The 24,556-nt window shown below is 40.7% G+C and overlaps 1 protein-coding gene across 3 annotated transcripts; it reads right to left on the bottom strand.

Moving 5' to 3' along the window:
- Positions 1-954: 954 nt before the first annotated feature.
- Positions 955-24,015, bottom strand: LOC139171777 (nuclear receptor coactivator 5-like). Of its 3 annotated transcripts, none has more exons than XM_070760201.1 (11): positions 23,836-24,015; positions 20,323-20,383; positions 16,503-16,535; positions 15,766-15,846; positions 15,456-15,538; positions 13,601-13,721; positions 10,260-10,459; positions 9,406-9,681; positions 8,177-8,383; positions 3,912-4,053; positions 955-1,265 (listed from the first exon to the last, which is right to left on the bottom strand). In XM_070760201.1, the coding sequence occupies exons 2-11, from the start codon at positions 20,373-20,375 to the stop codon at positions 1,223-1,225; spliced, it is 1,239 nt and encodes a 412-aa protein (XP_070616302.1). In that variant the 5' UTR covers positions 20,376-20,383; positions 23,836-24,015; the 3' UTR covers positions 955-1,222. The 3 variants fall into 3 exon arrangements, with proteins under 3 accessions (XP_070616302.1, XP_070616305.1, XP_070616304.1); XM_070760204.1 differs by having other exon boundaries at positions 8,177-8,395; positions 23,836-24,002; XM_070760203.1 differs by lacking the exon at positions 9,406-9,681 and having other exon boundaries at positions 23,836-24,010.
- Between the last annotated feature and the right edge of the window lie 541 nt (positions 24,016-24,556).

Here is a 24,556-nt window from a genome sequence, read left to right as displayed (position 1 = left end):
CGGCTGATGGCGCTGCCCAAACTGGAGGTCTCGCCTCGCCCTCTCTCCGCCTTTCTTTTTAAAGCTCACGGCGGAGTGCTCAGCCTCCCCACCCCAGAAGCATATGGCAGGGTGCAGAGGTTCACTGCCAGCCCACCATACGCCTCTGGAGGAACAAGGTGGCAGCGGCAACTGATGAGACAGCCCGGCGGCTTTTCTTAGAGAAGCAGCAGCACCGGGAATGTCACGTCCATGCCTGAGAAGGTCGGCGAACAGGCCCTGAAGGGGCAGGGCTGTCACCCGCACCAGCACCATGTTCTTGGGTCCCTGTAGCAGCGGCTGAGACTTTGTTCCTCCAGCTGGCAGGGAAAATGTAGGCGCGCCCCCCAAGTTAGCCAGTCCCGGCAGATCTCTGGCCGAGCTCCACCCCGTGGTTCCGGTTTCAGCCTCTGCTACAGGGAACCCCCAAGAATATGGCGCTGGTGTGGGCGACGGCTCTGCCCCTTCAGGGTCTGTTCGCTGCAACTCACTTAACAATTGTCTCCCTTAGCAACAGAAATTTAAGGCTCAATTATGGTTGTAGGTCAAATTTAGAACAACTTTGGAGTCCGTCATTACCTGTAAATCTGTGTAAGAACCATTCCATCTTATTGAAACACAATGGAAAGTGTAAAAATAAGTTATTGTTGTTCTCCTATACAACAATAAATCAAGAAGATGATTGGGACTACTTAAATTGGGGCACTTAGGAAGGATCCAAAAAGATATTGGCTTAATTTGAGAAGCAACTGACATCAAGGAACAAATTTGGAACATAATGTTAAGCACATAGCTTGCTTACGTAGGGCTTAAGGTGCAATCTTGGCCTTGTGTGTGTGTGTGTCGTGGTTTAAACTTAACTGTGGCACAGTCAACAAAAAGTGTTAGAATAGATAAACAATAAGAGGTGTGTGAATCACAAAGAAGTCGGAAGGGTACCTGTGGAAATAAGTCATTTATTTTAGAACAACAATGATTTTAGAGAAAAGGTTAACATTGGGAATCTACAATATCCATTGTCTACAAACACCTATGTTGTGTTTAAGTTAAAAAAAGAAGACGTTGTTCTTAGGAATGTGTACAACGGAAAATAAGATGCATTTAACGTGGCCGGGAGTGGTAACATATACTTGTCAAACGCTGCTTTGTCTTAAAAGAGAAATGCTGCCCTCTAGGACAACTCTTCATTAAATTCCTTTTTAGGTCACATGTCGTCTCGAGTCGTTTGGTTTAGAGGCCAAGCTGAGCTGTGAAAAGAAGAATGGCAAGATTGATACATTTGCTCATGTTTAACTCACAAGGTCCTTCAAACAGGAGCTGGCTTCCCTTTAGGGCGCGGTGCTTTTATGCTTCATCAAGAGACCAAAAAAAATATGTTATTTTGGCTTCTTATTGCAAATAGGATAAAACGACTCTACGTTTTCTGCATCTCTGTTTTCCCCCTAGCACATAGAGGATCCTTATTTATTTATAATCCAGCTTTTGATAGAAACATAGAAGACTGACGGCAGAAAAAGACCTCGTGGTCCATCTAGTCTGCCCTTATACTATTTCCTGTATTTTATCTTAGGATGGATCTATGTTTATCCCAAGCATGTTTAGATTCAGTGACTGTGGATTTACCAACCACGTCTGCTGGAAGTTTGTTCCAAGGATCTACTACTCTTTCAGTAAAATAATATTTTCTGTTGCTTTTGATCTTTCCCCCAACTAGCTTCAGATTGTGTCCCCTTGTTCTTGTGTTCACTTTCCTATTAAAAACACTTCCCTCCTGGACCTTATTTAACCCTTGAACATATTTAAATGTTTTGATCATGTCCCCCCTTTTCCTTCTGTCCTCCAGACTCTACAGATTGAGTTCATGAAGTCTTTCCTGATACGTTTTATGCTCAAGACCTTCCACCATTCTTGTAGCCCGTCTTTGGACCCGTTCCATTTTGTCAATATCTCTTTGTAGGTGAGGTCTCCAGAACTGAACACAGTATTCCAAATGTGGTCTCACCAGCGCTCTATATAAGGGGATCACAATCTCCCTCTTCCTGCTTGTTATACCTCTAGCTTTGCAGCCAAGCATCCTACTTGCTTTTCCTACTGCCCGACCACACTGCTCACCCATTTTGAGACTGTCAGAAATCACTACCCCTAAATCCTTCCCTTCTGAAGTTTTTGCTAACACAGAACTGCCAATGCAATACTCAGATTGAGGATTCCTTTTCCCCAAGTGCATTATTTTACATTTGGAAACATTAAACTGCAGTTTCCATTGCCTTGACCATTCATCTAGTAAAGCTAAATCATTTACCATATGATATTTTAATAAACAACTCGAGGTGGCCAACATACATATGACTTTCCTCCTATTTTCCCCGCAACAAGGTCCCTGTGAAGTAGATGGCACTGGGAGAGAGTGACTGACTCAGTCACCCAACCGGCTTTCCTGCGTACGGCAGGACTATTACTCCCAGTCTCCTAGTAATTGGCCCAACGTCACCCAGCCAGCTTTCCTGCCGAACTCAGTCTCATTTCAACTGGGAGAAGGTGCAAAGTGGATCTTCTCCGGGTCCCGTCAACTAAAGAATGTCGCTTGGCGGGACCCAGGGGAAGAGCCTTCTCTGTGGCGGCCCCGGCCCTCTGGAACCAACTCCCCCCAAAGATTAGAATTGCCCCCACCCTCCTTGCCTTTCGTAGGCTGCCTAAAACCCACCTCTGTCGTCAAGCGTGGGGGAACTGAAACATCTCCCCCTGCCTATGTAGTTTTCTGTGTATGATATGACTGTATGTATGTTTTTTATATATTGGGGTTTCTTGTTTTTTAGACTTTTTAAATGTATTATTGTTATTTTAGATTTTAACTATTAGATTTGTCATTATATATTGTTTTTATCATTGCTGTAAGCCGCCCCGAGTCTACGGAGAGGGGCGGCATACAAATCTAATAAATAATAATAAATAATAATAGAACAGGAAGTCTGCAGGGGAGGTGAGGAAAGAGAACTAAAACTACTAGGAGTTGGGCAAGTGAAGCATTCAAAAAGACTGGCAGATGTGTGTGTGTGTGTGTGTGTGTGTGTGTGTGTGTGTGTGTGTGTGTTAGGGCAGTGATTTTCAACCTTTTTTGAGCCGCGGCACATTTTTTACATTTACAAAACCCTGGGGCACATTGAACCGGGGGGGGGGCCCTAAAAGTTTGGACAAAAAAATTCTCTCTCTCTCTTCCTCCCTTTCGCTCTATTACTTTCTCCCTCCCTCTTTTTCTCCCTTCCTTCCTCTTTCTTTCTCTCTCCCTCTCTCCCTCTTTCTTTCTCTTCCTTCCTTCCTCTCTTTTTTGCTCTTTCTCTCTCCCTCCCTACGTCCCTCTATGTCTTTCTCTCTCTCTCCTTCCCTCTCTCTCTCTCTCTCGTGCTTTCTTTCTCTCTCTTTCTCTCTCTTTCTTTCTCTTCTTCTCTTTCTCTCTTGCTTTCTTTCTCTCTTGTTTTCTTTCTCTCTCTCTTTCTTTCTCTCTTTCTTTCTCTCTCTCTTGCTTTCTTTCTGTCTTTCTTTCTCTCTCTCTTGCTTTCTTTCTCTCTGAGCTTCGCGGCACACCTGACCATGTCTCGCGGCACACTAGTGTGCCACGGCACACTGGTTGAAAAACACTGTGTTAGGGGATGGCTCTTTTTTTTTTTGCTTTTATTGCTAAGGGACAGCTACTTCAAAACAAGTTGGCATTCAGAAGCCTTCTTAGCTAAATGATGGGTCAGCGAAATGCAGGTGCAGCCTGCTGCCCGTGTTGCTACGCAGCTCGAGACCGACAGGAATGGAGGACACAGCCACTAATGGGGGAAAAACACCACCGCCACAATCTTCTTTCAGACTTAGGCATGAAGCATCACCCAGATTTGCCCGGCTCTCACCTGAAGGTAGGTGTAGGTAGTAGGCCAGGTCTGTTCCCGAGCAGTGGTCGCTTTGCAGGGGGATGTGGTGGAGGCAGGTGCATCGGTCTTTTGATGATCTTTGTGAGAAGAGGAGGAGGTTTGCCCTTTGGGCCAGCCATCACTGATATGAAGGAAAAACAGAAAACAGGAGTTTGACACAGTGGTACCTCAGTGCTAAATGCTATTGCTGTCATTGTCCTGAATGAATCACTGTTGTATCATCTGCAAACTTCACTATTTTAGCAGAAGGCTAAAAGAGAGAAGTGGAGAGAGCACACAACGCTGTGTTAATTGTGCAGGTATCTGCTTTAATTTTTCCTAGCTTCACCTGCTGTTTCCTATCTGTTAGAAATCTTATGATCCATTTACACGTGTGTTCAGGTGCCGCTAGCTGGTTTAGTTTATATTGTGGTTAGCTCTGGCCCAGCTCCTGCCCCAAGGACTGTGGATGTGGGGGAGACATCCACATGCTGCAGGCCTGTTTTCCCCCCCCCCCCCGTGGAATCTGCTGATGAAGGCTCCTCTGACCAAGAAGACATGAGTGACAGGGAGGAGGAGAGTGGGGCAGAGAGCTCAGAAGGAGATCAATTATCTAGCTCCTCCTTGGATTCAGAACAAGAGTTAATGATACAGCCATGCATGTGGAGAGCGATGCATAGGCAACAACAACTGAGAGATTATTATCAAAGAAAATGAGGCCACCTGTGGTTGGGTGGGGCTGTGGTCATTAGTGAGGCTGTTATAAATAGCAGCCTGTGGGTTTGGCCATTGTGGAGGATTATCTGATCGTTGTGTTTCGTGACTGATTTACTGACTTTGACCTTTTGTGTGCTGATTTTTCCCCGCTTTGAAACTAAACCAGAGCAAAGTGTGTTTCACTTTGTGAAAGAAGAAGGACTGTGAATTGGCTCCCAGCTGCAAGCTAAGTATCACAGAACTGATAAGGGACTTGTACAAATTACCAGTTTGTTTGGAGACAGTGCTCTTTGCTATACCAAAAGAGGGCTTGGTTTAAGTGAATTTTCATTATAAAGAACATTGTTTTGAATTTTCAAACGTGTGTGTGTCTGAAATTTGTACCTGTGAATTTTTGGGAGGAGTCTACCAGAGAGCCCGACAAAACAGTTTAGTTTAGTTTAGTTACAAGAATGTCCAGAATGAATGGTATTGAATGCTGAGTTGAAGTCTACAAAGAGGATCATGGCATAGGTCCCTGGAGATTCAAGATGTTGTAGGATGTAGCGCAGAGTCATATTAACAGCATCATCATCTATCAGCAGTCGTGATATATAAAAATAAGTCCCCTCCCTTCTTTTTACCAGACGTTTCTGTGATTCTATCTGATCGTTGTATCTGAAATCCTGGAATATACACACTGTTATCATAAATTAGAGGGACTCGGTAGCTCAGTGACTTAAGACTCTAAGCTTGTCGATCAGGAAGGTCAGCAGTTTGGCGGTTCAAATCCCTAGTGTTGTGGAGTGAGCTCCCATTACTTGCCACAGCTTAGCCATTCGAAAGCATGTAAAAAATGCAAGCAGAAAACTAGGGACCACTTTGGTGGGAAGTTAACAGTGTTCCATGTGCCTTCGGCATTTAGTCATGCTCGGTACATGACCACGGAGACATTTTCGGACAGCGCTGGCTCTTCGACTTGGAAATGGAGATGAACACCGTCCCCTAGAGCTGGGAACGACTAGCATATATGCGCAAAGGGAACATTTGCCTTTACCTTACCATCAGTTGACTCATTTAGCCAGCATTCCATGAAGCAGAAGGCTGCTGAGTTGTAAAAATCAGAATTGCATCATTTAAAAGACGTAATTCATCCATCTTATCACTGAGTGAGCGTAAATGAGCCGGGGTGGCGCAGCAGGTAGAGTGCTGTACTGCAGGTCACTGAAGCTGACTGTAGATCTGTAGGTCAGCAGTTCAAATCTCATCACCGGCTCAAGGTTGACTCAGCCCTCCATCCTTCCGAGGTGGGTAAAATGAGGACCCGGATTGTGGGGGCAATATATGCCGGCTCTGTTAAAAAGTGCTATTGCTAACATGTTGCAAACCACCCCGAGTCTAAGGAGAAGGGCGGCATAAAAATTGAATAAATTAATTAATTAATCAGAAAGAGTGACGTGAGAGGGTTTTTTATCGCAATTTCCCTCACTTTATTCAAAATTCACACTCGCTTATTCCTTTTCTGCCTTTGACGTCTCTTCCTTTTGTTCTTGTTTATCCATTGTTCAGAGGAAGTTGTTTCTTCCTGTGTTTTAGAAACTCTTCTGCATTTGTAAAGACGGTGACGGAGAGGTTGAAGTCACAGAAAGCTGTTCCTCAAAGAAGAAACATTGCTGGATGCTTAGTAGTTGATCTCTTGAGAATGAAATCCGTAGTGAATCACAAAGAAGGATAAAAAATAGGAAAACCATCGGAGAGTATTTCACCAAGGTTGCAGTCTGTGCCGCAGGAGAATAGCATAATTGAGTAGAGTACAGTGTTCCCTCGATTTTCGCGGGGGATGCGTTCCGAGACCCCCCGCGAAAGTCGAATTTCCGCGAAGTAGAGATGCGGAAGTAAATACACTATTTTTGGCTATGAACAGTATCACAAGCCTTCCCTTAACACTTTAAACCCCTGAATTGCAATTTTCCATTCCCTTAGCAACCATTTAGATCAGTGATTTTCAACCTTTTTTGAGCCTCGGCACATGTTTTACATTTACAAAACCATAGGGCACATTGAGGGGGGGGGGCGGCTAAAAACAGTTTGGACACAAAAATTCTCTATCTTCCTCCCTTTTGCTCTATTTCTCTCTCCCTCTTTCTCTCCCTCTTTTTTCTCTCTCTCTCCATCCCTCTTTCTTTCTCTCTTCCTTCTTTCCTCTTTTTCGCTCTTTCTCTCTCCCTCGCTACTTCCCTCTGTCTTTCTCTCTCTCTTTCTTTCTTTCTCTCTCTTTCTTTCTCTCTTGTTCTCTTTCTCTCTCTCTTGCTTTCTTTCTTTCTCTCTCTCTCTCTTTCTTTCTTTCTCTCTTGTTCTCTTTCTCTCTCTTTCTTTCTTTCTCTCTTGTTCTCTTTCTCTCTCTCTTGCTTTCTTTCTCTCTTGTTCTCTTTCTCTCTCTCTCTTGCTTTCTTTTTTTCTCTCTCTCTTGCTTTCTTTCTCTCTCTTGCTTGCTTTCTGTCTTGTTTTCTTTCTCTCTCTCTTGCTCTTTCTTTCTCTTTCTTTCTCTTGTTTTCTTTCTCTCTCTGAGCTTTGCAGCACACCTGACCATGTCTCACGGCACACTGGTTGAAAAACACTGATTTAGATCATTACTCACCATGTTTATTTATTAAAGTTTATTAAAAAAAATATTTATTAAAAGCAGACGAACGTTTGGCGATGACATATGACATCATCGGGTGGGAAAAACCATGGTATAGGGGGGGAAACAGTGAAGTATTTTTTTAATTAATATTTTGGAAAAACCGTGGTATAGACTTTTCGCGAAGTTCGAACCCGCGAAAATCGAGGGAACACTGTAGTTCTTTATTAGCCAAGTGTGATTGGGAATGTAAGAAATTTGTTTCCTGTGCATAAACTCTCAGCATGCATACAAACAACAGTGATAAATCATAAGGCATGAATAGGAGAAAATAATAAGATGAGAAGGATAATAGCAATACAGCCCTACTACAAGGGTTAATATCCTGAGGATGTTTAATTGGATAAATCCAAATACAGTGGTACCTCTACTTATGAACTTAATTCGTTCCGTGGCCAGGTTCTTAAGTAGAAAAGTTTGTAAGAAGAAGCAATTTTTCCGATAGGAATCAATGTAAAAGCAAATAATGTGTGCAATTGGGGAAACCACAGGGAGGCCCTGTTTCTTTCCAGGAGATTCCTAGAGAGGCCCCACAGAGGCTTCTCCTCGCCTTTTCCGACCCTGTTTCCTCCCAGGAGATTCCTAGAGAGGCCCCACAGAGGCTTCTCCCTGCCTTTTCCGGCCCTGTTTCCTCCCAGAAGATTCCTAGAGAGGCCCCATGGAGGCTTCTCCCTGCCTTTTCCGGTTATAGTTTCAACAGCTCGGGTTTGTAAGTGGAAAACGTTTCTTGAGAAGAGGCAAAAAAATTTTGAACACCCGGTTCCTATCTAGAAAATTTCATAAGTAGAGGTGTTCATAGGTAGAGGTACCAATGTAGTTCACTAAACTTTGAAACAAGGGTGGTTTTCCGTGCCACCACCACAATATTGTACTTTGATGGACTAACCTGGAGTGGGAAGAAGAGCCCCCATCGGTCTTTTGCCCAACAAAGCTGGCTTAGGCGAGGGCACGGCAGGCTGCCCTAACACAGGAGTTCGACCAGGGGTTGGCAGCAGCGGTGGCGGCTTGCTCAGTGTCGGGGGGAGACCGCTCCCGCTTGGCCTGGCATTTGGATACTCGCCGTCTTCGCCTGCGGCGGCTAAATTATCCGTTTCTGCAACAAAATCTGGATTAGGAGGGCCCAAAGTTAGCAAGGAAAAAAAATTGATTAGCAAGACGTGCCGCTAGCCATGAAGTCAGCCTGGCTGCTTATTTTAATGTCCTCTTATTTATTTTTTCCCCAGCCAGTCCATTTACGCAGGGATAAAGTGGCTTAGGAAATTTTAAGGATGTGAGGTGGGAAAGTCATTTTTATAGAAGTCCTTTTAAACAGTAAAGTGGTTGCGTTATTGGCTTTTATAATAGAAAGCTGTTAGGGAGGGTGTCTTTTTTTCCCGCGAGCGTTACGTTTTTTTTCAACTTGCTCTAATTATACATCGCAACGGCCTTTCGCCATGTGAAATGTGACTTATTGGACGGCGGTAGAAGCAAAGGGAGGCGGTTACTCTTTGATTACGACAGCCGGATGAAAGCAACTTTTTCTTGGGGGGGGAGGAAAGAGGACCAATTTGGGGCTTAGCGATAGGGTGCTTCATAAAGAGGAAAGAGACTCTCCATGGTATGGTGGACAAGGTTTTTGCCCCTTTTTATCATTAAGGGTCACACATCCCACGCAGTCAGGACAGGGGGCATTTCTCCCAAGGACCCGCGAATAGGGATGACAAGTTCCCTACTCACCTGGAAGAGACTTTATTTGAAAGCGCAAAGAAAGGACAAAATGACAAGGAATCTGAGATATATGGGCGAGCTGGGGACAGATGCCGGAAATCTCAGGAAATCCATCTTAAGTGCCCAGCTCGTTTCCTAGAGGAAGAGCCGTCACCCACAAATAACAGGGGATAAAGCCGCAGCCCTTCTCGAGAAAAATCTCATTTTTAACCATGTTAACCGTTCATGCACGAAGTGTGTGGGGGGTTTTTTCCTCCCCACTCACCCTGGTTCGGAGGAGGATGGGGCATTTTCAACACTGGGTGTTTTCTTATTTGAAGGGGAGGGGGCAGATGTTATTTTGAGATTATGGGTGGGATTTAGAGGGCATTGTTGGGGAAGAAAGGAGGGATGGAGGAACACGAATACCTTCAAGCTTATTTCTCCTGGTCTTCAGGTAGTCACTTATTGAGTTCAATTCTTCCATATATAAATGCTTTCCCTCACTTAACAGAAAGAGGAGGTGTCTAATGCCTAGAGGCACATGGTAACTCTCATAGAGATCCCGTTCTAGAAAGCCATCCGCCAGATCAGCTGCTTTGTGTGAAATCTCTGTGCGCTGCTGTTGTTCATGCTCAGCAAAAATTTCCTCAAACTCTTTAGCTATCATAGCCAGGGCATCTTCCATGGGCATATTACGGTGGACTACAGAGAAGAGAGACACCTTGCGTTTTAAAAATTCACATCCAAACAAAAAAACCCCAAAAAAACAAAACCCCAAACACAAAACCGCCGAGCCCTTCCACCATTCCGACAGTGGAGGCAAAAACTACCTTCGGACTCAAAAGGCCAGACTTTTAATGGAACGTTACGTCCAAGATTCAACACAAACACGCCCGTTTCTACGAAATGTCGTCGGGGACTGCAATTGGCGAGTGCTCTGTGTGTTGAATTGATTTCCTATGCGGGACTACTTTTACAAAACTAGTTGAGATGTGACCGACATTGTAATGTTCTGTTTAAATGCAGGGGAGGGGGGGGGGGGAATGCCTATTATAAACACAGTCTGTTTTCCAGAAGGTAAATTTTGGATGAAGTACATTTTGTTAGGTGCAGTAGCGGTGTACGGCTATGAATCCTTAATCGATTATTTTACTGCTCTACGGCATATTCAATCATGTCTCAAAAGAGGATAGTCTTGATGTGTTTTAATATGAGGAGGAATGGATCTAGAGAGAACATTTTCTGAAGGGGGATCAGTTCTTAAGATAAGCTAAACTTACTTTTGATAGTCTGATGAAGCATGATTACGGTGCATGAGGAAAGTGTTACATTAGATGGCTCAACAAGAACGCAAAATGGAGAACCATCGTTTTTAACTTCCTGGAGGGCACGTGTAAGACCTGATTCAGAAGTAAGGTATATCATTTCCACCACAAGGCCATGATCCTGCAACCGATGGCCTATGGCTGTTGAATATTCCCTTGAAGGAAAAAACAAACAAACAAAAGGGGGAAAAAACAAAACAAAACAAAGAAGAAAGTTATTTTACAAGTAATTCAGAAAATATATTATTAGTGCCAGTGTCCTAAGTAAGGGTCATTTTTGTGTGTGGCGAGAGAATTCAATGAAAATATTGAAGATAAATTAAAAGTGTGCTTTTTTTTTTTGCCAAGTCACCTGAAACAGAGGGGCCCTTGCCTTGTGAAATGTAGATTTTAAGCAGTCATAAAATTTCCAGGTATAAAGAGAAGAACCTCAATGTGGGCTAGACATTTCCCAACTGAAATGCTTACAGAAAAAAATGAAGTTAAATTTGTAGCAAAAGAGGAAAGCTGATTGGGTCATGCAATGTCTTATGTTTTATGATTTTAGACTTCGATCTCTGCAGTCAATGAGGTTCATCAATAGGGCATCCTGGACATATCATTTGAAGTTTCGCTTTGCAGTGATTAAATTGTACAAGGACATAGAATGTTTAAGTTGCTTGCATTTCCACAATAATTCCAAGGGAATCTCAGGTATGCATCCCTGAGAAACTGCTTAGTATTTGTGAATATTTGATTAACATATGTAAATGAGATTTCTGAATATAAAATGATCTTTAGAAGTACTGTATGCACATATGGAAATTATTTAATAATACAATGGCAATTAGGACTCTCAAAGAACAGCCCAACAGAATTCTGCTTTCTTTTCTCAGATTTTAAAGAGTTTAAATGTGAAGGAGCAAATACTACACTGCAAAGCAATTTTTAAAAACAAGCACCTTATTTATATTTTATAAATGCTTTACATGTACTGGCATTTTTACAGAATGGCTTAATTCAATCAGGGTTTTATTATTGGTGATTCCATGTTCTTTCTGGACAGAAACTTCCTTTTTTGAGGCTGCTATTTTACTTTATTGAAAATTCCATAGGCACGGATGCCCAAATTTATGTAATTAGATCTAATTTATCTACCGCAATTAGATCAAATGGCAGTCAACAATTTCAAGTAACTGGCAATTTTATCTATGTTTCATAGCCATTTTGTATGCCATGTTTTAATAGGCCCTTTCTGGAATAAGGTAAAAAATAAGGCGGAGGAACACTTTTTATATTTTGCCAAACCCAAAGATTTATTCTCAAAACTTATTCTAGGATATGAGAGTATTTTAAATAGCTGCATTAACATCTCCTCTGAGGATACAAATATGTGAAACTAATTATGGACAAACATGTAGTGGTGATGATGTTTATAGAACCAGAAAGAAACGATGGCCAAAAGTTTTGGGGCTCTGAAGACTGCATGAAAAAGTTTAGTGTGAGATGAACTATCACCGCTTCTAGCTTTATGTAGCATGCTTGCTGTAACAAGGGCAAACAGATGAAAAGGCAGGATTTTTTTAAAATTCCCACTTTGACTGGGTAGGAAACTGGGAAAAGATGAAAGAAATATTTTACCAGAAAAACAAGGCAGGCTTCAGATGTCATTTTGGCAATGTAGTAGCGAGGGAAAATGTAATCAGCCCTGTAAGTCGCTCTTACAACGTTGCTAACATGACCCAATCGATGAGAGCGATTCGTCAAAATTACAGTAACAATTCATTTACCAAAGATGTACAACAGTGATACTCCAATAGAGATTGTTATTTACTATTGATAATGTGGCTTGATGTTGTGTGGAGAACTGGAGAACAGTGAGAATGCAAATTAAGAAATCCTGATTAAGGTCAAGCTACAAGAACTGGAGGAAAATGACAAAAGGGTAACAAACGTCTAATCAGAGGACGTGAAACTCCCAAAAGTTACAGGTTAAGCAAAGTTGGAGGCAGCATGTTTAATTTCAACTGACGTGTGTTTTTATATTGGAAAGTCTTCAAGGAAAAAAAAATTCCTCCGAGCATTTTAGAGTTGCTAAGCATTTTTGTATGAAAATCTGGGGTCCTTTTGTTTTTTCGGGAACTGCGTAAGAGAAACAATAATCGTTATTTTAAGTATCAAGATGAAATTTTCAATACCGAATGCTAATTTAATGACCCTCGGTGAATTTTATGGCATTCAAAATCAACTGAAAGGAACGGAAGGGCAATGCTGTGGCTAATTATTATAAATTTCCATAATGGCCAACATCAAAATTACACATTTTCAATTGACTTCATTTATGGGCAGAGCTTAACCACAAATTTTCACCTTAAAGAATACTCAGTACAACTAACCCATACTACTTATGTTGATATTCAAGTTATATCTGAGCAAAGAAGAACAAGGGACTGCATTAAAATAGTTTTTAAAAAGAAAAACACCAAATGATAATCCATACATATGAGCAGTTAGAATATTTCATAGGCAAAAAAGAGGGGTGGCTCTTGATTTAAATGGACCGGGACAGGCAGGAAAACTTACAGGAGACTGTAAGGTCTGAAGTTACTATGATAAATAGTTACCATACCCCTTTTAAAGAGATCTCCCTGTTAACTAAAACATACATGTAAGAATCAGTACTAAACATACAACCATCTTACACTAAGTAAGTCATAGTCCTACCATACCTAATAGGACTGACACCCAAATTACAAGGGACAGTAGGAAATCAAAATATTTTAACCATTTTAATACTTTCCCATTCATGGAAAGCAGGTACCAAAAATGTAATATAAAAGTTGAACAATTTTAATGCTATTTTTTATATTTATTCAACTCTCTGGATCAGGGGTGGGCAAACTATGGCACCCTGATGACTGGTGGACTTCAACTCCCAGAATTCCTGAGCTGGCTGGCTCAGGAATTCTGGGAGTTGAAGTCCACAGTTCGTCGAGATGCTATAACTGAGCCACCTTTGCTACAGAGTCTTATTCTGGGATGGTTCTAATGACAGGAATTGATAACAAAAATGCCGTGGGTTGGAGGAACCTTTTCTCCATGCAAATGACGATGCTACATTTAGAGATATATATTTGGTTGCTCGGTCATGCAGTACAGACACATACCACCGTCCTGGCTCTTTTTGTCGCAAAACAGGAAGATCTCTCTAAAGTTTAACTGTATTGCTAAAAGTAAAATTAAATGAGGAACTGTTCCCTCAAAGTTCAGTGAGGCATCAAGTAATTGCATCTTACAAAAATAAAACAAAGACCTACGCTTGATCCTTGCTGATGGAAACGATGACACAGTCCGAAGGCTTTTCTCGGTTGTATTCCTTCTCTATCTGCTGGTAAAACTGCAGGTACAACTTATCGCGATGAGCATCCTTGGTGTCATCTAAAGACATTAAGCAGATAATCAGATTGAGGAATGAAGAGATAGATGGACTGATGGATGGATAGATAGAGAAGGATTGGATGGATAGACGGAGTGGCTGTGGGTTTTGCCCCCCAAGGACAATTCCATCTGTCCGTCCATCACCCTGGGGGGGGAATTATTGACCTCCTCGGAGAGGGTCCACAACTTGGCCGTCCTCCTCAATCCACAGCTCACATTAGAGAAACATATTTCGGCTGTGGCGAGGGGGGCGTTTGCCCAGGTTCGCCTGGTGCACCAGTTGCAGCCCTATTTGGACCGGGGGTCACTGCTCACAGTCACTCATGCCCTCATCACCTCGAGGCTCGACTACCATAACGCTCTCTACATGGAGCTACCTTTGAAAAGTGTTCAGAAACTTCAGATTGTACAGAATGCAGCTGCGAGAGCTATCATGGGCTTTCCCAAAAATGCCCATCTAACTCCAACACTCCGCAGTCTGCATTGGTTGCCGATCAGTTTCCGGTCACAATTCAAAGTGTTGGTCATCACCTATAAAGCCCTTCATGGCACCGGACCAGGGTATCTATGAGACCGCCTTCTTCCGCACGAATCCCAGCGACCGGTTAGGTCCCACAGAGTTGGTCTCCTCCGGGTCCCGTCAACTAAACAATGTCGTTTGGCGGGACCCAGAGGAAGAGCCTTCTCTGTGGTGGCTCCAACCCTCTGGAATCAGCTCCCTCCAGAGATTAGAACTGCACCCACCCTCCTTGCCTTTCGTAAACTCCTTAAAACCCACCTCTGTCGTCAGGCATGGGGGAACTGAATCATCTCCCCCTGCCTATGTAGTTTTTTATGTATGACATGATTGTATGTATGTTTTTTATATATTGGGGTTTCTTGTTTTCTTAGACTTTTTAAATGTATTATTGTTATTTTAGACTCTAACTATTAGATTTGTCATTATATATTGTTTTTATCATTGCTGTAAGCCGCCCCGAGTCTACGGAGAGGGGCGGCATACAAATCTAATAAATAATAATAATAATAATAATAATAATAATAATAATAATAATAATAATAATAATAATAGATGTGTGCATCTATCGTGGCAGGTGAGGGGTGGCACACCTTGGTTTTTTTTTAAAAAAATGGTCTGGGAGAGGCAGAAACCTCCAAGACTAAACCAACGTATCCTGTCGTCACAATTTCTCACCACTTTAAGATGGGAAATTAGAAAAACTTCTGCAGAAGCTCTAAATGGGCTGAACTCTAATTGATCATAGACAGATGGACGGACAAGACAAGACACATAGAACTGCCAAGTGGAAAAACCACACTCCCACAAATACTGGCAGGGCAAGCCACTATATATAAACAGGGAGCCAAGTCCACACTCACCAGCAATGATGATGTTACCAAGTTGGGTATTGAAATGACCTTAAGCAAACAACCAAGCTCAGAGAGCACTAAGGACTCCCCAGAAAAGACCAATCTGCCTATTGGAAGGTTGTGTCTTTGGGATAAAATTGTACTAAACAAAAAAAAAAATGTTCCGTCGCTGCAGTTCTTGTAGCTCTATGGTATTTGTTTCAATAAAACTTCACTAAATGAAACTTTGCTTGGGAAAGAAAGTGTTTGATATTTCTCTAACCCTCCGAGAACCCAATGGGAATGAAATGCAAAACAGAGAGGAAAGGAATTTGGAGGAAAATGCACATTTTTAGTGCAGCCTTAATTTCAAGCAACTCTTACCTTTCTGAGGGTGTTGGTGTCTCTCATAATTATCTTCACTGTCTCCTGTTGCATGATACTGCTGCCCAAAAAGTTCTTCAAAGCTTGAAGCCAAAAGCACACAAGAACTAGTGTTATCTCCCTCTTAGACAAAATGTCACAATGCTCAAATGCTAAGGATTGGTTTACAGGAAAGAAGGCATGGGGCTGCATTGTTTTCAGGAGTACAGAATAAATGCATAATTATTTGATGCCATCCGTCATTTTTTGTCTCGTGCCTTTACTTCAAGTTATAACTGAAGTGAGTATGGAAAGGAAATATCCTTCTCACCTGTTGCCATCCTCATGATCCTTCGGATAGCTGTCTGGGGGAGAGTAAGAAGTCTTCTGAATGGATTTGTAAGGATTTATGCTAGAAGGAGTAAGATATGCGTGTTAAGGATTGCCAAAAGAGTTTGAGCATAATACATTTTTGGACAACATAATGGCACAACAGTCATTTTGGGGGATTTGGAATTCAATTTTAGACTTTGCAAAATAAGATCTGAAATGCCTGCTATCTGCCAAAACATTGATGGGAGACCTCCAAAACAACTTTTTGTTGTTGTTGTAAATTCAGAATTAACAAAGCAAATAAATTAGATATGTCTCCCCCTCCCCCCGTCCCCCATTCCAATTTCAGCAAATCCCTAAAGTACTGGGATGACATGAGAGCACTCAACATCAAAGATCTCTCTGTTATTACAGGCTATGCTAATAGAAGAAATATGACCAATGGGGAACAAGGGCATGGTGCATATATTACTAGGAAAACATTTGTCATATCTATCTATCTATCTATCTATCTATCTATCTATCTATCTATCTATCTATCTATCTATCTATCCATACATATATACATACATACATCAGTCTCTTCTGTCTGTATCTATCCATCCATCCATCCATCCATCCATCCATCTCTTCTGTCTGTTTTCATCCATCTACACACCCAAAAACTTTTCATCACACTATTATGGGCAGAGCTGGCTTTCAACCAACCATAAAAATGTTAATGCAATTACTTACTCCAGAAGTCGAGGAATCCATCCTGGTCTCTGCCTGGACTCAAAAAGAAAAATCAATTAATTTTTATTAAAGTTAAAATTAGTCAACATCATTGTTAGAAATACTGAATTTTCTCTGAATGTGGAAAGTATCTTAAAAAGGCTCTGGGCATTGTGAAGTACACCTCTAGGTTCTCATGGTGCCAGTTGATAGACCAGCTACAATTTCTGAGTGGTCTTTACCAGCAGACCCAGGTAGATCACAGGGCAGTGTCAAATGAGAAGTGACCAAGGCACCAATGAAAATGAGCAGGGACTCCTGATCAAGAATGGACGCAGTTGGTGTACATGTAACTGCGCAAGGACCAATCCAATGCTTCTTTGTTGGAGGTCAGTTCCGGTGAACTATTTTTGGGTTGCTGACTTTGCCATTTGTTCTTTTCTTTGTCCTGGGATGGTTTTACTTTCTTTGTTTGGGATACAAAGGTTTTTTTAAAAATATTGTTTTGGTATATAGTGAACCATCCAAAGCCATTTGAAGTTTGGTAACATTGGATTAAAAAAAATAACAACACGCTAGACTGGCAAAGGCTTAAAAAAGGACTTTTCTAACTGTGTTACAGCATTAAAAAAAAAAAGCAGCAGTGATGATGAAAACTGCAGAGTGATTTAATTCCTTTAAACTCAATGCCGAGCAGTATTTTTAAAATCCCAAAGTCGTACAACAGATAAGGAAGGTTTTTGTTCTGCCAAATTTTCCCTCCTTTCAGATCAGCTAGACAGTCTAATTATTCTAAACATTTTTGCTTAATCTGCTGGCTTTAGATCCAGAGATCCAGAGAGAGAAACCAATTAAAACAAAACACACACACACAAAAAAAACCAAACTGGCTGGCAGATGTAGAGTCTGGAAAGATCTATCAAGGAGCAAAGGCAGCATAAGGACAACAGCTGCCTGGTCTTGCCTCATTTACTGTTAACCATTTCTTAGGCACAGATAAAAACTGAATTTGGTTACACTGATTAACTATGAATAGGAGACGCAGCACATTAAACCCTTAAGCAAAATCTGAAGTGTGTAATGCCGGCAAAGATGCAAGCATGAAGAGTGTTCGCAAACTTCAGATCGTGCAGAATGCAGCTGCGAGAGCAATCATGGGCTTTCCCAAATACGCCCATGTTATTCCAACACTCCGCAGCCTGCATTGGTTGCCGATCAGTTTCCGGTCACAATTCAAAGTGTTGGTCATTACCTATAAAGCCCTTCATGGCACCAGACCAGGGTATCTACGAGACCACCTTCTGCCGTATGAATCCCAGCGACCAGTTAGATCCCACAGAGTTGGCCTTCTCCGGGTCCCGTCAACTAAACAATGTCATTTGGCGGGACCCAGGGGAAGAGCCTTCTCTGTGGCGGCTCCGACCCTCTGGAATCAGCTCCCTCCAGAGATTAGAACTGCCCCCACCCTCCTTGCCTTTCGTAAACTCCTTAAAACCCACCTCTGCCGTCAAGCGTGGGGGAACTGAAACATTTCCCTTAGCCTATGTAGTTTTTGTGTATGATGACTGTATGTATGTTTTTATATATTGGGGTTTCTTGTTTTTTAGACTTTTTAAAATGTATTATTGTTATTAGATTTGTTATTATATATTGTTTTTATCGTTGCTGTGAGCCGCCCCGAATCTATGAAGAGGGGCGGCATACAAATCTAAATAATAATAATAATAATAATAATAATAATAATAATAATAATAATGAAACCCAAGATTAGGTTTATTACAGCCAGCTTACTTTTGAGGAGCTAAGTACAGTAAACAGTTTCAATTCTTTACTCTAAAAAAAAAATCATTTGTTATACAGATAGTCCTCAACTTACTACCATGATGAAGTCCAGAATTTATGTTGTTAAGTGAGAAATATTTTTGCTCCATTTTATGGCTTTTCTCACCACATTTGTTAAGCGAATCCCTGCAGTTATTAAATTAGCAACTTGCTTGTTAAGCAAATCTGGTTTCCCGTTGACTTTGCTTTTCAGGTCGTAAAAGTGGATTGTATGTCCGTAGGACCCGGCAACCATCATAAATGTGAGTCAATTGTCAAATATCCAAATGTAAATCATGTGACCATAGGAATGCTGTCACTTTTTTCCTAGTACTGTTGTAACTCTGGTCACTAAGCGAACTGTTGTAAGTCAAGGACTACCAGTAATTGAAGTAGAAATATTCTGAACCGGGGTGGCGCAGTGGGTAGAGTGCAGTACTGCAGGCCACTGAAGCTGACTCTAGATCTGTAGGTCAGCGGTTCAAATCTCATCACCGGCCCAAGGTTGACTCAGCCTTCCATCCTTCCGAGGTGGGTAAAATGAGGACCCGGATTGTGGGGGCAATAGCCTAGCTCTGTTAAAAAGTGCTATTGCTAACATGCTGTTAGCATTTCAGGGCACTATAAATAAATGTTTATTACATAAAAATTTCAACATAGAGACAGTAATTATAGATTCCAGGAAATTTCTGTGAAGCTGGGTATCTTGGCATGTAAATATTTCAGGGTCAAAATCTGCCATTTTCAGAAATTCTAGGAAAAAAAAGATTTGTCTGAAAACTAAGACAGCTGCTGCCCGTCAGTGTAAACAACAACCTGAGCTAATGAGGCAGCTGGATTAATTGCCTCGGTGGCCATATTGCTTTGAAACCATTTATCTGCCAAACATTTTTATTGTGTTATTTATTTATTTATTTATTTATTCAATTTTTATTGCATTTATATCTCACATGTACTATAAAAGCTCAAGGCAACTTGTAGAAAAACCTCCTCTAACTTTATCTCAAACACAATTCTTTCAGAACTCTTGAATTGAGCATGACTGTTTCAATATCAACCAGTCCGCGCCATCACTTCTACAGTGTTTTGTTGCTAAATGGTTTGTAATCAACAGAACAGATGCTGAAGCTTAAATACTTCCACCAAATAAGAAGATTCATTGGAAAATATTTTGATTTTAGGAAAAGTTGAAGGCAAAAGGAGAACGGGACTGCAGAGGATGAGATGGTTAGTGTCACTGATACAATTAACATGAATTTAGACAAACTGCAGGAGATGGTAGACAATGGGGGGGAGGGGGCGCCCCGAAGTGCTATAATCCATAGGGGCATGAAGAGTGGGACACAACTCAGGGACTGAACAACACAGCAACACAATTCTTTGGTAACTCTTGATTCAGCTGAATTGGAATCTGGATTGAAAAACGGAAGTGTAAGCCAAGCATTGGTACCAAATTAGAAATACCAGCTTGCTTGGAAACAGCAGGCCCAGAATAATTTTGTGAGATTGGCAGCCATACAAATTGAATGAATAAATAAGGAAGCAAGCAAGCAGGCAAACAAACAAACAAAGACGATAGGTTTAGATATGATGCACTATTTCTTGTTTATGTATTTATTCACATGAACTGAAAAACAAACAACAAATGAGTAACACATAAACACGCCGTTAGTTTATGTTTACGCAGGATTAGCTGTGAATTTGGGCATGCCACCAGCAGCAAATGTAGCCACTAATCATACTAAGGAATGAAACCAGGATACAATGTAAATTTAAAATGCTAAATTTTACACAGAGTTTGTAATATCACATCTTTTATTACTACAAGCAAAGATCAATATACAGTATTTAGTTTGTATCCATCAAGTATAGGTTGCAATTTTTAAATAAAGAGTTAAAGAGTTAAACTTCTGAACTGAAATTTATATATTGGTATATCTTTTAATACACAAAGGGGGAGGAGGGGGGAGAGATTAAAAAAAAAACAGATGAAAAAGAACATGGATCATTGTGTTTTTACCTTTTTTCAGAATCAGATGCTTGGTCTGTGTTTACTTTGGGCCATGAAGACATTTTAATTTCTAAGAGGAAAAAAAAATCTTGTTATTAAAAAAAAAGTTTGAAAATATGTCCAGAAGAAAATTTACGTCGGAAAACATTCAGCGTAATAAACCAGTTACATTTTTTTTTCAAACTTACTAATGTGTTATTAAAAATGTTAAAAGTTGAGCCCCTTGCTTTGCTTCATGAAATTAAGATATTCGCTGGATACAAATACTTTAAACATTTTCCCTTAATTGTCCTTCCGTTGTTATGGTAGAATGCCAAACAGCAACAGAGTATGGGGTTAAATGGACTTGTCTATAATTAACATTTCTTACAAGAAAATATTTCCCACAGGAGAGATAAGGAATCTGGTGCCTTCTATATATATTTATACTACCATTTCTACAAGTCTTCGTCTGGGTCATAAAGTCTAAAACAACTGGGGGACATCAAGTAGAATTTTGCATCTCTCTCTTCTCCCACTTTTTTGTTTTTGTACCAGGTTATTAATTTTTGAGGGCATAATTACAAGGCTGATGTGACAGGTAAATTATATTTTTGCATTTCCCTTACGGTGTATTCCTAGCTTGATATATTTTGAAAGATTGCTTGCTCTGCCCAGAAGCCATCATATCCCTTGAGCTAAATATTTTTGGAGTTACTGTAACCCCCCAAAATAGATGAAACATAGCTTTCTTCCATTCAATGAGTCTAGAGCTCAGATAAAGGACTCCTTCCACTTTCCACCACAACAGGAACATCACAAGCTCAATACATTTCACTAGAGAATTTTGCGTCAACCATATATATAATTATAGACTAACTGTTCAACATAATTATATATACTAGTGGAAAAATACAATGAAGTATAAAGAAAAATAACACGTTGGGAACATTTTGAAGATTTTGCACAAATACGTGATGAGATATCAGGCGCATAATTCTACACGTGAATATGCAATTAAACCGATTTACAGTGATCCCTCGATTTTCGCGGGTTCGAACTTCGCGAATAGCCTATACCACGGTTTTTCAAAAAATATTAATTTTAATTATTTTTTTCTATACCACGGTTTTTCTGACCCAATGACATCATTTGTCATCGCCAAACTAATAATTTTTGCAAATAAATAACAAAAAAAATAATTATTAATAAATAATTATGTTTATAAATATCAGGATCACTAAGTGTCTTATTCAATGGTGAGTACCAGTAATAATGGTGAGTAAGTGGTTGTTAAGGGAATGGGAAATTGTAATTTAGGGGTTTAAAGTGTTAAGGGAAGGCTTGTGATACTGTCCATAGCCAAAAATAGTGTATTTACTTCCGCATCTCTACTTCACGGAAATTCGACTTTCGCGGGCGGTCTCGGAACGCATCCCCCGCGGAAATCGAGGGAACACTGTATTGTGAAAAGCCTTTGTACACAAAAAGGTTCTCAGCTTCTCAACACAGGACTTTCCCCCCTTACAATAAGCAAATGATACAATCCCATCAAATACAGCAATAAAGGCAGATTGCAATGAAAATGGGGATGGGACGTCATCCTCTAGCTGAGTTTCTACCAGTTTATCCTTTTTCTTGGAGTGAGAACCTCCAATAATGCAGATTACATCTTGAGAGCTCTCTGAGTTTGGTTGTCTTTTTTCAGACATCTCAATACCCAAACTAAATAAGGTCATCAGTGGTGGGGTTTGTTTCAGTTTATATTCTGGTGGCTTGCCCTGTCATTGTTGGAGGGCTGTTACCTGTTGCCTTGTTTGGCAGTTTCTTGATGGGGTTATTGTTTACTTCGATTTTTGGGCTGATATTAATCTTGGGAGTTAATCTATGGTCATCTGGGTGCTGACTGCTTTTCCACCAGCAATTAGCACCCAGAGGAACAAAGATTAACTCGAATACAACACCACACCCACAATAAAGTAAACAATAGGTGACAGATAAATTAAGAAATACAAGAAAAAAAATATTTCCTCTCATTAGAAACATAGAAGACTGACGGCAGAAAAAGACCTCATGGACCATCTAGTCTGCCCTTATACTATTTCCTGTATTTTATCTTAGGATGGATATATGTTTATCCCAGGCATGTTTAAATTCAGTTACTGTGGATTTATCTACCACATCTGCTGGAAGTTTGTTCCAAGGATCTGCTACTCTTTCAGTAAAATAATATTTTCTCATGTTGCTTTTGATCTTTCCCCCAACTAACTTCAGATTGTGTCCCCTTGTTCTTGTGTTCACTTTCCTATTAAAAACACTTCCCTCCTGGACCTTATTTAATCCTTTAACATATTTAAATTAAAGGCAAACAAAGTAAATGAATACCGGTAGTTACATTTTTACAATTTATATCTTATCAGCGTAGATCTTAAGGACTAAAAAAATGACATCTTTGTCCAGGATGCCTCTCTGTTGTTACATTAATATGTAGCCTAGCTAGTCCTTCCTCCCCCCCCCCCTTATATATGTATATATCATGTGTATGCACTCTCCTTACAGTTTGTATACTGTATTTATTGTGTGTGTGTGTGTTTGTGTATCAAAAGTGTACACATCCGTAACACATATACAGATATGCAATCTATATACATATGTATATAACTACACCCCAAAATATAAATGCGTATAAATATTAATCACTGTGGGTAATCTTGGAACACATAGACGAAGATGCATACATATACAGGAAATATGTTTTATACACACACACACACACACAAACTAGAGCATAAAAAGTGAATGGAAAACTCACACGATTGATATAAACAAACATACATTCTCTTTTTTTATATACAGTATTCCTATACATAAACACCCACACATGTCAATTTTTATATATTCCTATAAACACACACAAGATTCTTTATTATATACCCATATATGTAAACACACACCTTTTTAAAATATACCTATACCTAAACAGACACACACATTATTCATTATTCCTACACACATTATTTTATATATTCCTATTAACACACACATTATTTATTATACAGTATATCCCCTTTTTAAACTATTCCTATAGGTAAACACACACGTTCTTTTTAAAAATATTCCTATAAACCCACCCACACATTATTTTATATATTCCAATAAATACACCCAACATTATTTTATCATATATCCTTAATACGTAAAGACACACGTTCCTTTTTATATATTTCTATACATAAACACATACATTCTCTTTTGTGTATTTATGTGTATCCCTACACATAAACAAACACACAGGTTCTGGGTTTTTTTTTTGGAATATCTCTCTTTCTGAATAAAGAGACGCAAATATACAAACTCGGTCCATAAGCCCATCCATCAAGGCCCCCTCCCGGGCGAGGCCTTCTTCCCCCTCTTCCCACCCGCAGCCAGCTCGCGCCATCCAGCCAACCGACCCCCTCTGGCCCCTTCCCGCTCTTGCCTATCCAAAAAAAACCCTCCCCTCCCTCCCGGACCCCGCCCGCCCGCCGTCTCCTGGCCGCTCACCCGCTCGGGCTGCCCAGGCGCCCCTCCGCCCCACGAGACAGGCCGGCCTCGTCGCTGTCCTCACGGAGCGGCTGCTGCGACCCTTGGGATGGGACGGGCGGAGGGCGTGGGTAAGCGGGCTCCTCCTCTTCCGGAAGCGGAGACTTCCGTCCCCGCTCCCATGCCATTTCCCCCTCCCCCCACCTCAGCGGCCTAGCGAGGCCTAAGTAGCCGGACCAGCGCGGTTTCCAAGGCAACTTAGCCCAGAGGAGAGAGGGATGTCGGGAATTGTAGTTCAGCCGAGTACTTTCCCATTCCCTATTATTATTATTATTATTATTATTATTATTATTATTATTATTATTATTATTATTATTATTATTATTATTATTATTATTATTATTATTATTATTATTATTATTATTATTATTTAAAAAGAAAAAAAATCCTGGTAAATTCTTAAGGTTGCCAAGTTAGAAAAGCATTAAATTAAAACATTTTAAAGCATTATTCACCTTAGGAGCCTTTGGGGATATAGAGTACATTCATCCTTCGTTCACTCGTGTTTTTAACAGGATGATTTAATAGATTTATGGCTTCCCGACTTTTCTGAACACCAGAAAAAGATGTGGCAGGCAGGAAGATAGGGTGGGTGGGTAGAAGGAAGGAAAGTGGATGGAAGGAAAGTGGGTGGGTGGGTGGGAAGAAGGAAGGAAAGAAAGAGAGCGAGAGAGAGAGAGGA

The sequence above is a fragment of the Erythrolamprus reginae genome, chromosome 9 (assembly GCF_031021105.1).
Source record: "Erythrolamprus reginae isolate rEryReg1 chromosome 9, rEryReg1.hap1, whole genome shotgun sequence".
In the NCBI taxonomy this organism is placed as follows: domain Eukaryota; kingdom Metazoa; phylum Chordata; class Lepidosauria; order Squamata; family Dipsadidae; genus Erythrolamprus; species Erythrolamprus reginae.
This window is presented reverse-complemented; position numbering and strand designations above follow the sequence as displayed.

Bases quoted from the DNA above. Each gene is read 5' to 3' on its own strand.
- LOC139171777 (XM_070760204.1), bottom strand. From the start codon at position 20,375: ATGTCTTCATGGCCCAAAGTAAACACAGACCAAGCATCTGATTCTGAA. The intron at 15,539-15,765 runs GTGAGAAGGATA...TTTGGCTTCAAG, and splicing joins GATCATGAGGATGGCAACAG to CTTTGAAGAACTTTTTGGGC. The intron at 9,682-10,259 runs GTAAGTTTAGCT...TCTTCTCTGTAG, and splicing joins GCTTCATCAGACTATCAAAA to TCCACCGTAATATGCCCATG.